The sequence below is a fragment of the Hippocampus zosterae genome, chromosome 11, assembly GCF_025434085.1.
Source record: "Hippocampus zosterae strain Florida chromosome 11, ASM2543408v3, whole genome shotgun sequence".
NCBI lineage: Eukaryota > Metazoa > Chordata > Actinopteri > Syngnathiformes > Syngnathidae > Hippocampus > Hippocampus zosterae.
In genome coordinates, this window is record NC_067461.1 from 6,247,486 (window position 1) to 6,259,614 (window position 12,129).

Genomic DNA, 12,129 nt, shown 5'->3' on the forward strand with positions numbered 1-12,129 from the left:
GTGAAGAGAAAAAAAACTAAAGGAAAAAAGTACTGTACAACAGTCAAACGTTCTCCCTATAAGTCAGATTCATGATCCGTTTTTTTTTCCAATTAATCGTCCAATGAATTGTTTGTCAGAAATTTATCCTGCCATATATTGGAATTGAATCACCCTAAAAAAAAAATCCGTATCGGTCGGGCCCGTGTACTTGATTCCATTCATCCCTTCGGAAGAATCACAGTTTGGCATTTTGTCCCTGTGGACTTGGCGTGAGAACGAATCAACCAATCACAGGACACGATTCACGTTCACACCTACGAACAAATTTAGAGCACAGGTGTCCAAACTCCTCGAGGGCCGTCTTTTAGATGATTCCCATCCCCCATCACGCCCGATTGAAAAGACGGGCACATCAGCAATCTACGCAGGAGCCTGATAACGATCGTGACCATTTGAATCATTATTTGCAAGAGGGGGAGGGCGGGGGTGGGGGGTGGGGTGGGGAATCAAAAAGATGCAGGACAAGTGGCCGGTCGAGGACTTGAGTTTGACACCTTTGATTTAGTTTTTCAATGAAGCTCAGAGGCTTGTTTTTGGAATGTGGGAGGAAACTGAGTACCTGGAGAAAAGCCAACAATTCCAGTTGTTGTTCTCCCTGGGCCTGGGTGGGTTTTCTCCGGGTACTCCGGTTTCCTCCCTACATTCCAAAAACATGCACGGCAGCCTGATTGAAGACTAAAAATTGTTCCGAGGTGTGAGTGTGAGCGCGAATGGTTATTCGTCTCTGTGTGCCCTGCGATTGGCTGGCAACCGGTTCAGGGTGTCCCTTCGCCTACAGCCCGAAGACGGCTGGGATGGACTCCAGCACCCCCCGCGACCCTTGGGAGGACAATGCGGAGCGGAAAATGGATGGATGGATGGAAAATCTCGGGGAGAGGCGGAGGAGTTTTTGGAATACATTTCAAGCAATTGGCTTGAGATTGTCTTTTTTCGTTTCTGGAAATGTTAAACCCCCCCCCCCCCCCTCCCAAATCTGACCCAAAGTATTCCAAAGGGGAGGCTCAGTGCTTCTTGCCGGACTTGAGGGTCTTACGCCGTCCGCCCGCGCTCTCGTTCCTCCCCCTAGCGCCTCCTTTCTTCACGCAGAAGAATTTGGTCACCGTCTTCCTGCACTGTTCGCACTTGACCGCGCAGCACCAGTGGAACTTACAGTTGCAGCTGGACACCGTCTCGGCCTTGCGCTCCTCCACGGCCAGGCCGCATTCGCCGCACAGCCTCCTGCAGCTGCGCTTCTCCCACTTGCTCAAGTTCTTCCCCTTCTTCAGGCACTCGCGACCCTCCGTGCCCGGCAGACCCAACGTGCGGTTCTCCAAGCAGTAGTCGGGCGAGTCTTCCAGGTGGACCAGCTCCTTGCGAGAGATGGAGCTGAAGGACTCGGCCACCGCCCCCCGGTTGGCCGCGCTGTTGCCGGCCCCGCGGAGGAGGTCGACTTTGAGAGCTCGGTGGTACTTCTCCTTCAGGTAGTTGCCCACCTCCCTGAACTCGGGCAGCTGCAGCCAGCAAGTCTGCGTGGTGCAGCTCCCCGACACCCCGTGGCACTTGCACATCTTCTGCATGGTCCCCTTGACCGCCTGCAGTCGAGATAAACCGGCCGGTGAGCGTTCAATAGGCTGGTGATTTCATCAGGCGTACCTCGGGAAGTCATCTACGCTCATTTTTTCGTTTATTTTTTTGTTTTTTAAACTCGCACGTAAGCTTCACTTGAGCTAGCTGTGCCCGCATTCTCCACTGTAGTATCTGTGACTTGGAATCTATGTGCTGATTAGTGTATCTTTAAATCTTGCGAAAGCGTGAAAAAAAAAATATCTGCGATATAGAGAGAGCTACTATGTCCGTCCATAATTTCACTGAACTGATCAGAAAATATTATTGACGGCAAATTATCGCGATTTGCGTTTTTGTTTGGATTTCATTAGATTAGCGTTAGCATTTTTTTTCCCCATGTTATGTCTTGTTTCCCAATGTCCTTTTTTTTTTAAAGTTTGGTTTGTTTATTGAGTTTCCTCATCAGACCTGTTCCTTGTGTCTACCAATCAGCTTACTCCAGCCACTCGGGTGTTGTCCAGGTCTTCCAGGTGTGCATCGTTGTCTCAGTTTGTTTTGTATTCGAGTCCCCGCTTTTTTTTTGAGTGCCCAAGTGGGGTCCTCAAGATATCATATCCAGCCTCCTCCAACACACATGATCCAACTGATCAGCTCATCAGTAAGCTTTGCAGAAGCCTGATAACGATCCCGATCATTTGAATCGGGTGTACTGGAGGTGCGAGACATCTAAAACAGGTGACTACAGCTGACCTGGGCGTGGCCACCAGATACATCCCAAAGGCTTTATATATTTTTTTTCAGTTTACTTTTTAAAAAATCCAAACGTATGGCATTGAAACTCCATCCCAGACCGACGGGGATGTTCAGTGTCACCTAAATGGGGTCTTTTCAAAAACGAATGGTGTTCTCAAGACGCCGTACTCGAGTAAAACAAAAGCGTGAACTCGCAGCCAAAGAAAGAGGCGACCGCATCCAAGTCCTCGGCTGTGTTTTTGTTGTCGTCGGCGCTTCCTGACTTTAACCAACACAAAACATCTGCCGCTTGAAAAGAAGACGTGCCCCTCTTCCTTATTGTCGATCCAAAAGATTCACATCGAGTCCCCGTTGTACACCCCCCCGCCCCGCCCCTTTCAAGAAACGCCAGTATTTATTTAGCCCGTTCATTATCATCATGTTTTCCCGAGAGTGACAAGACCCATTGAGTGGGGATATGAAAAAAAGGATTTTTCTTTTCTTTCTATGCCCATTTTTTTTCTGTTACAATGATGCTCCAGGTGCCATGGGGATCCCGGGGCCCGACGGGGGGGTTGCAAAGGCACCGTCAACAAAGAGCACTTCAGCTGCATGCCTGTGGTCCCCTCAGACTACCTCCAGAGCCGGACAAAGACCAACATAAATGTGGGTTCCTTATTGCAAGAATAAAACTAAACACTTATTTAAAAAAAAAAAAAAAAACAGGGGTGGGCGTGGGAGGGGGTGGGGGGATAATACAGAAACCCTGCGCAATGTCTGGCTCCCCTGGATCTCCAATTAGGCTTGCATGCCTGCGATTCTCGAGTTGAGGGATAGTCATTCAGGGCCGGTAAATAGGCCCTTCTGGTACAGCGAACACACTGTTATGATCGGGGACGAGTGGCACCTCACTTATAGCCGTGTGAAAGGGGATGCTTGGGTGGCACACTCGCGGAGAAGTGTTTGGGGCGGGGGGTTCGGGGGGGTTGGATGGAAACAACTGGAGGGCTCAGTAAGGACTCCCAAAAAATATCAACATCTCGATCGCTTGTGTGGAGAACCCAAAAGACATCAGTGGATGTTGAAACGTACCTTCCTGCCAGCTTCGTTGTTGTGCAGATTCATAGCCGCTCGGGCGTCTTGCCCGGTCTCCAAAGCGTCGACAAACTGCTTGGCGATGACCTCGCCGAAGCCGACATTGTCGCTGCAGCCGCCCCACAGCCAACCGTGGCCACCTGGCGGGGAGAAAATGCATTTACGGGCATTCATTCATTCATCTTCCGAACCGCTTGATCCTCACGAGGGTCGTTGGGGGTGCTGGAGCCGATCCCAGCTGTCTCCGGGCAGTAGGCGGGGGACACCCCGAATCGGTTGCCAGCCAATCGCAGGGCACACAGAGACGAACAACCAATCACGTTCACACTCACACCTAGGGACAATTTAGAGCGTCTAATCAGCCTGCCACGCATGTTTTTGGAATGTGGGAGGAAACCGGAGCACCCGGAGAAAACCCACGCAGACCCGGGGAGAACATGCAAACTCCACACAGGGAGGTCGGAGCTAGAATCGAACCCAGTACCTCTGCACTGTGAAGCCAACATGCTAACCACTGGACTACGCATTTACGGGCATGTAAGATAAAATACGCTGCGGGCACCCGCGGCGGCTCCTCTTGTTGTATGTTGTCTGTTTAAGAGGCAGGAAATTTCATCTGTGCTCTAACACATTTGACAATAAAGTTGACTTGATATCGAGATCATAGTGTTTGCTATTGTCATTTTTTAAATAATAAATAAACAATCCAGACATACCCCCCCACTGAGTTTCCTTTCTGACAGACATGAGTATTTGAATTCTTTTTGGCAGTCATCGCAGGAACAAATTCTTGCCAAAAAGAAATTCGAACCCTTTCAGGCACAGCGGGCTACTGCGGTGGACGCTCTTTCATGTGATCAGGTTTCATGAGAAGCCGTCCACTGTCGTAACCGCTGTCCCCGAAAGGGTTAAAGAAGGCACGGCGGATGATATTTTTTTACCAACTAATCAGAAGTCTCTTACCTCGTTGCCCGTTCCGGCTGTCGTCGCAGCCGCAGTTGTCGAAATCGCCCAGACTGCAGTTCCTGGTCAGTGTGTACATGACACCAGCTGAGCTGATGGCGTGCACGAACGCTGTCTCCCGATTGGCTGGCAGAGAGACCCGTTTTATCATCATCCCATGAATACTACTGGTCGCCATAAATACTGTTTTAAGTTTCTTTTTTTTAATGTTTTAATTTTTTAGCTAACCTCCATACATTCCTACTCCCTTGAACATAATAACTGTGTTGAATGAAGACTGATTTCTTTCTTTTTACTTTTTTATCTACCTTATTTTCTGTCAAATTATTACTGTATATGTTTTATGTTCAACAAACAAACAAACAAACAAACATTCCAGATTCACCTACAATAGGTGAAAATCCACCAAATCATGAAACTGTAGTCTAGAAACGTTTTTGACCCCGCCCCACATGTTTTAAATACATCAAAACATTATTGAAACAGACTTTTTAAAAACAACGTAAATGTATTTGAACACTGTACAGAAACATTTCAAGCATAAAATGTAGGAAAATAATGTCGGTTTTGTGGTGCCTTGATGCTGGATATTTGTGTGCCTTTAAGAGGCGGGGCCTGGTCATGTGGCAACTCTCGGCAAGTCATTTATGTTTATTATAATTTCCTTCTTTTTTTTTAAATCTGAATTTTTACCCCCCCCCCCCCCCCTTTGCTTACTACAGATAAAAAAATACATGAAAAAGCAGAACATAAAAATTTGGTGCAAAGTTGGGGTGTAAAAAAAATAACATTAAAAAATTTATCTTGAATGTTGAACAATAACATAATGTCAGCAGAATATTAAAAATGGTCGCTTTCTGTTCCCCCTGAATCAAGTGCCTGGTGAATTTAATTCCTTGCGCATCGTAGCCGGCCTTCTTCCCGATGCTAATTGGCTTTGTGTGTCGCATTCACGACCAGCAGTGATCCAGCGAGACCGTTGGATTAGTCTGTTTGTTTTGGCACGTGCAACAAAAGACAACGCAACAGTCCCATACTGGGAATGGCGGCACTGAAAAACTCCTTGAGTCCAATTCAAGGCACTATTTTGTCTTACTAGTGAGGCCAACTTTGGTATACCAAGTTGAGTACCTCTACTTACGAACGCCTCTTCAGATGAAATTTTCAAGCTACGAAACACCTCAGCAGGAAAATACTGCCTCCAGTTATGAAAGAAATTTCACGATACGAAAGGTAAAAATACAGTATGGGTTGCTACTCGGAGCTCCGAGTTTTCTGAACGCAACATACTTATAGCTGCTCTGCCATTGGCTATTTTCGGGCCTTGAGATGTTCTGATAGTTTTACGTAAATGTGAATCACCCAGAAAAAGTGATCGCACACTATGCCGATGTTTGCCTTGGACAATTCCAAAGGATTGTTAAAAGCCGACAAAAGCAAACGTCCTTGGATCAGTTCTTTACAAAACGCCAGGCAAAAACCGCTTCTGACAGAGAACATGAACTAAAGAGGGCAGAAAAAGTTTAATAACCATCATTTTAATTGTTTAGTCTGGATTTTTTTTTACATTATGCACAGCTCTCATTCATTGTGCAATAATCTAATTGTAACATTCATTCATTCATTCATTCATCCATCTTCCGAGCCGCTTGATCCTCATTAGGGTCGCGGGGGGTGCTGGAGCCTATCCCAGCTGTCTCCGGGCAGTAGGCGGGGGACACCCTGAATCGGTTGCCAACCAATCGCAGGGCACACAGAGACGAACAACCATCCGCACTCACACTCACACCTAGGGACAATTTAGAGTGTTCAATCAGCCTGCCACGCATGTTTTTGGAATGTGGGAGGAAACCGGAGCACCCGGAGAAAACCCACGCAGGCCCGGGGAGAACATGCAAACTCCACACAGGAGCTGGATTCGAACCCGGTACCTCTGCACTGTGAAGCCGACGTGCTAACCACTGGACTACCGGGCCCCCTTATTGTAACATGTATTTGTTAAATATTTTGATGAATTTTTATGATTCATAAAACACTTGTCTGAAGTATGGAACGGATTAGGGCATTTACATGGAAAACGCGTCTCTACTTACAAACTTTTCTTGTTAAGAAATTTCTTCTAGAATCAATTAATTTCATATGTAGAGGTACCACTGTACTACTAAGGGACATCCAAAAAATACCAACAGTTGCTCTACTAGTATCATAAAATTGCTCTTTTACCGGGGCAGAAATGTCACAAAGCAATGAAAAAAAATTAATTACTAATGAGACAATTGTTTTACTTGTGCTCCCTAGTTGCTCTACCAGTGCACCAAATTGCCTTACTAGTTGAATCAAGCAGTGAGGGGAAAACTGCACACGACGACTTGTCACACATGGTAAAATTCAACGCGTCGTTCAAATATTGAGCGCATTTACCGCTGCGCAAGCTGCTGTGCGTGGACAACTGCAGGGCTCTCTCAGGGCAGTTCCAGCGGTCCCATCCAAACTGGTACTTGCACTCTTCGATGCCGCTCTGGGCCCCCGCCGCCACGCTGCTGGAATAGATCAGGTACGCCTGCACGGGAGGCACACACCGATTAGTCCATGGATGTTGACAGAGATCCAACACAGGAGATTTGTAAGGGGTTTTACAGTAAACGCATTTGTTGTATGCTCTTATTAGGTGGAAAAGGAGAGCCATAGTCGGCAGTTGTTACTTTTCGGCCATTTATTGGACACCGGGAGAAACGTAATGAGCACACTTGAGCAGAAACTGCTGTCAGCCACGGCTCACGCCCAAACACTCACACAAACTAGGCATGAGGCACCTCACCAAGCTCCGCCTCTTAAATGCACATGAACCTGGGCAGACACAGCAATTTGTTCACAATATTAAAAATATTTTATGCTGGCGATTTTATTTATTTTATGTGGGCCTTGATATACATTCCCAATATGTGTGTTAATGAGTGTATAAAGTACTGTAAGTAGAAGTGTGATAAGTACTGTATGTATTTAATAAATGTGAGTTTTTTCCTATTCTATTTTTTTTGTCACTATAAATCCTGATATTAAAATTTGGGGGGGTTATACCTCAAATTTCCACACATTTTGATGAACTTTTACAACTTTAATGTGTTGATCACGCTCCTATTCCAATTTTGTTTCCCGTTTTCAAAATTAAAAATCCAAAATACTAATTTGGGGAATTTTTGCTCTGATTTGCACATTCTTTTAAATGCGATCGTGGTGGATCAGGTATGAAATGCACTGCCCACCGCGATGAGTATGTGAATGATCATACGGCTAATATGTCTCAAGTGGCTTTTTTTTTTTTTTTTTTGCTTAGGTGGAGAGTAGCACCACACACACACACACACACACACACACACACACACACACACACACACACGGGGGCCCAGGGTCTCACTAATGATGACCACCCACTAAAGCAATAGCCGCCCTTGCCTCTTAACACATTCACCCGTTGCTGCACACACACACACACACACACACACACACACACACACAGCCTCCCCAATAAGGTCAAGTGTACGCATGCAGGAGGGGAAGGAATGAGGAAGAATATGGCTGCATTAATCCTGCATGGATGCCACACAAAAACGTGAAGGAGGGAGAAACACACACACACACACACACACACACACACACACCAAGGAAAAAGCAAAAGCGGGAGCATGTTTTTTTTTTTCTTCCTGGGGATGGGAAGGAGAGATCAAAAGGAAGTTGGCTTACCTTGGGTCCAGTCATCAAGAAATTATTCACTGACCTGGAAACGGAGACAGCTTATTCAACTCCGGGAAGCTCAGTGTCCATAACACATTCCGCTCATTAGCGCATGGGAAACTGTCACACACAACCCATAAGGATGGAAATATCCCATAATAGTCACTTTGCTGATGCTATTTCTATACATGAGTGACAGCTCAGTTACATCCATCAGGAAACGAACGGGAGGCTGCGGGAAATCATTTCAAGTCATTTGGAGTGAGGAAAGGTGACGTTTAGAGACGATACCGTCTCTGGCGGTATCGTCGATATCAATACGGCGGTGCCCTGACATACAGGTTTAATTTACTCGGCGACCATGTCAGTAATTGAAGCCCTTATATCTCAAGTCATCTTCCCCCTATGAAATGAATGGAAATGGTCTTAATTCGTTCCAACCCAGCACTACAACTACATTTTAATCAGGAAAATAATATTCTACTTCACAAAAAGAGAGTAATAACAGCACCATGATTTATTACTTCAATTCGATGAACATATGGTACACACATGCATACACACAGAACAAATATTCTATTCATATATGTATACAACCTGCTATGTCAAAATATTAAAAAAAAATTTCACGCATCTATACGACGGCTCAGTCCATACGTGTGAGTTATTTCAACCATTATTGTTTATTATTATGAATAAATAAATCACAATTGTTATGTATTGAACAATCTGAAGTGTTGAAAACGGTTACCCATGATTGAACACATTTTTTTTTGCTGTTCTGTTTTGTTTGGGGTCTCCTGACATCAGCAAATTATGTTTTAGCATACAGGATTTGTTGTTTGGACTAATTTTAGAATTCTCTTTAGTTTTCTTTCACTTTTTAGAATTTTGTTTGTTTTATTCCTTTTTTTAATTTGTAATTGTTTTGATGTTTTTCTCTCTTTCATCTATAACTGATTAAAACAACAAACAGAAAAAGTGATTAACATTGCACGACTGTCTGTGTCTCTATGTGTTGTGTTGTATCATTTTGTCATTTTATGTTAACTGTTCTGTTGATGGCGGCGCGGGCACCCGCAGCGGCTCCTCTCTCTCTTGCGGTTGAGAGGAAAGAAATTTCATCCGTGCTGTATGTTGTACATAGAGCACATTTGACAATAAAGTTGACTTGACTTGATGTTATTTATGGTTTTCTTTAATATTATCTAAAATGTAATCTGGTTGTGCTCCTCTCTTTTGTATCTTTTGTAAATTTACTTACCGTACTTATTCACTCGGTTACCTTCTTACTTGTATCTTACTCACTTCCCGATGAATGTACTTATTGTACATCCTTATTTGTTAACTTATTTACTTACTGACTTTCTCTTATTTACTTATGACTTTGTTTTTTTTTAACGTATAGTTATTGTTACCTAATTCCTTACTCTGTAACTTTTTGTTTGCTTACCTACTTACCTATGATTTGCTTCTATTCTTAGAAGCTTTCTTATACCTATTTGCATACTGATTACTTAATTTGAAAACGTACTTTTTAAATATAATTATGTTCTTCCCTATCATACCCGTTTACTTATAGATGTATTTGCTTACTTGATCATCTGCGTACTTACCTACTCACTTACAAAATTTGAAAAAAAAAATTAACGTAGGCACTTGTGCTCTTCACTTTTTACAATTGATCATGTGACCCTTGTGAGGATAAGCGGTGGGTGAAGGGATGGATGGATGGATGGATATATTTCATGTATTCTAAGTTTAAAATGATACTTTTCCAAAAATGTAATTGGAATGTGTAGAACAAATCGAGAATATTTCATTTCATGCAATGCTCTCATTAAAATTAACACAATTTTCTTTAGGATTTTATCAATTATCTTGTCAGTTCGTTTGACGCAAACATTATAAACAACAAAACCAGATCATTTTGCAGTTGCTCTCCATCAACACTCTTACAACATGATTCTCTGCAAATTTTTAAGAACCCCCCCCCCCCCCACGACCCCTAATTTCGACCGCTCGCTCCAAAATGAAATGCATGCACCGTGATGCATCAGAAGAAGTGAGTCGGACTGCACTCACCAGCAGCAGTAGGACCTCATTTGCGCCAGGAGAATGAAAATGTAGAAGCGAACCTCCCAATGCACGAACATGCTGACAGGTGACGGAGGAGATGGAGACTGGAAGAGCTTCTCCTGCAAAACTGGACGAGAAAAAGGAAGAGGAGGATAAGGAGGGGGCGCTCTGAAATGGAGCCGCTCTCTTCCTCAACAAGAGATTATCTGCTTAATTAAAGATTGCCCCCCCCTGACCCCCTCCCCCTTCCTTTTACCCTCGCGGCCAATCCCAAGAGTCGCGGCGGTGGTGGCCGGTGAGAGGAGACCCGAGATAATCAAAAAGGGGCAGCCCGGGCCTCGAGGGACGATCTACTAAGGGAAAAAGTGCAACATTTACTGTAAATACAAAACAAAATCAAAAAACAACAAAAACTTCGAAGCGGTTGTCATGGGGGGGGGGGGGGGGGGGGGGTCAGGGACGTAAAGTCAGTTTTTTTCCGTTTTCGTCTAATATTTGCACGCTGTTTAGAGGGTCGTCGTGCATGTGATGAATTGGAAAAAAGAAGAAAAAATAATAATACAGCCGATCATCGGTTTACGACGGAGCTCCGATACTGGAAGATTATTTCTTGATGTAAAAAGCGTTCGGGGTTTTTTTTCGGGATGTTATTTTTACGTTTTTAAAACGGTTAATAATTTATTTTTTATGTTAAATGTCATTGTCAAAATACAAATATTTATTCTGCTGGTAAAATGACTTCATCACTTGCATTGCGTCCTTGGTTCAGAACAATTTAGCTCAACTCGATTTATTTCTTTATTTTAAAAACATTAAAAGCATTAAAACATTTTAATCCTGGAAATGAATTTCAGGATTAAAATGTTTTATATTCTGGTACTTATTAGCCACAGTGTCCCCATTTTAAGGCTATCAGGAGACTTAAACTTGATCCTTTAACAAATCTTGTTTTTAAAGAAATGTTCGTTAATATCGTTTATTTATTTATTCATCAACATTTGTCCATCCGCAGAATTATTTTTATGTTTTATATTCAAATTGAAATTTAGCCGGTCGTTCTCGATTTACGACAGAAATCGGTTCATACGGCGGCAAAGTAAACGGCGTTTGTGTGCAAATCGGAACGCGTACCACAGACAACGTAGTCAAGACAGAATAACAGAAGGAAGACAATCACTTTTAGGCCTTATAATTATTTTAAGAGATCAAATGGGGGGCAAAGGGGGCGTGTTCAAAAAGAAAAATCCGCGTATTCGTAACCTCGAATCGACGTACGTCGGGACGGTCGTGGTCTGTCAATCAGCATCGACATTTGACATTTGCATCCCAAAGAGGGGCCAATTCATGTGCCCAAATAAATCCCGCCATGCATGCAGGTCTCTCTCCGTGGAAATACAACCTTCTTGTGTGCAAATTAGGATTAGGACAAAATACTTTCAAAGGATGTTTTTGGATTAAGATACAAAGACGAATGCTTAAAAGAAGGGATTCATCCTAATCTCTGTGTGTGCGTGCGTGTGCGTGTGTGCGCACGCGTGCTTGTGTCTAAAATGTATTGGAAAAGAAGACGTCAGAAGATGGCCACTTCATTAGGTACACCCGAGTGAATGGAAATATTAGAAACATCTTTTTTGGAATCTTATTACTGATTTACGATAGATTTATCACTACTTGAGGGTTTTTTTTAACCTGGGTTAATTCCAAAATCGGAGGACAAATTGGAGGCACCAAGGTTTTGTTTTTTTTGACAGTTTTATTTTGTATTTTGTGTCCAGGAAAGGCATTTAGTAAATGACAAAATTTGAGTCGTCCATCTTAACTATTAAACTTTTTCATTTGACATTTTATTTGACACGTGCTATTTTTGGCCGAACCCGTGACAAGTATATAAGTACACATTTGCGGGAGGGGGGTGGAGTAATTTATGTCAACAAAATTACC

General features: G+C 43.5%; 1 protein-coding gene across 2 annotated transcripts; it reads right to left on the minus strand.

Annotated features, from left to right (window-relative positions):
• Window positions 1–617: 617 nt before the first annotated feature.
• Window positions 618–10,382, minus strand: wnt8b (wingless-type MMTV integration site family, member 8b). 2 transcript variants are annotated; one of them, XM_052080214.1, is made up of 6 exons: window positions 10,195–10,382; window positions 8,119–8,152; window positions 6,799–6,937; window positions 4,378–4,503; window positions 3,412–3,554; window positions 618–1,613 (listed from the first exon to the last, which is right to left on the minus strand). In XM_052080214.1, the coding sequence occupies exons 1-6, from the start codon at window positions 10,263–10,265 to the stop codon at window positions 1,044–1,046; spliced, it is 1,083 nt and encodes a 360-aa protein (XP_051936174.1). In that variant the 5' UTR covers window positions 10,266–10,382; the 3' UTR covers window positions 618–1,043. The 2 variants fall into 2 exon arrangements, with proteins under 2 accessions (XP_051936174.1, XP_051936173.1); XM_052080213.1 differs by lacking the exons at window positions 8,119–8,152; window positions 10,195–10,382 and having other exon boundaries at window positions 6,799–7,286.
• Between the last annotated feature and the right edge of the window lie 1,747 nt (window positions 10,383–12,129).

What these genes read in the sequence shown, in the direction of transcription:
- wnt8b (XM_052080213.1), bottom strand. Translation starts at nt 7,063, where the DNA reads ATGGCTCTCCTTTTCCACCTAATAAGAGCATACAACAAATGCGTTTAC. An exon ending in GCACAGCAGCTTGCGCAGCG is followed by an intron (nt 4,504 to 6,798) that starts GTAAATGCGCTC and finishes TCTCTCTGCCAG; the next exon opens with CCAATCGGGAGACAGCGTTC. An exon ending in ACAACGAAGCTGGCAGGAAG is followed by an intron (nt 1,614 to 3,411) that starts GTACGTTTCAAC and finishes TCTCGACTGCAG; the next exon opens with GCGGTCAAGGGGACCATGCA.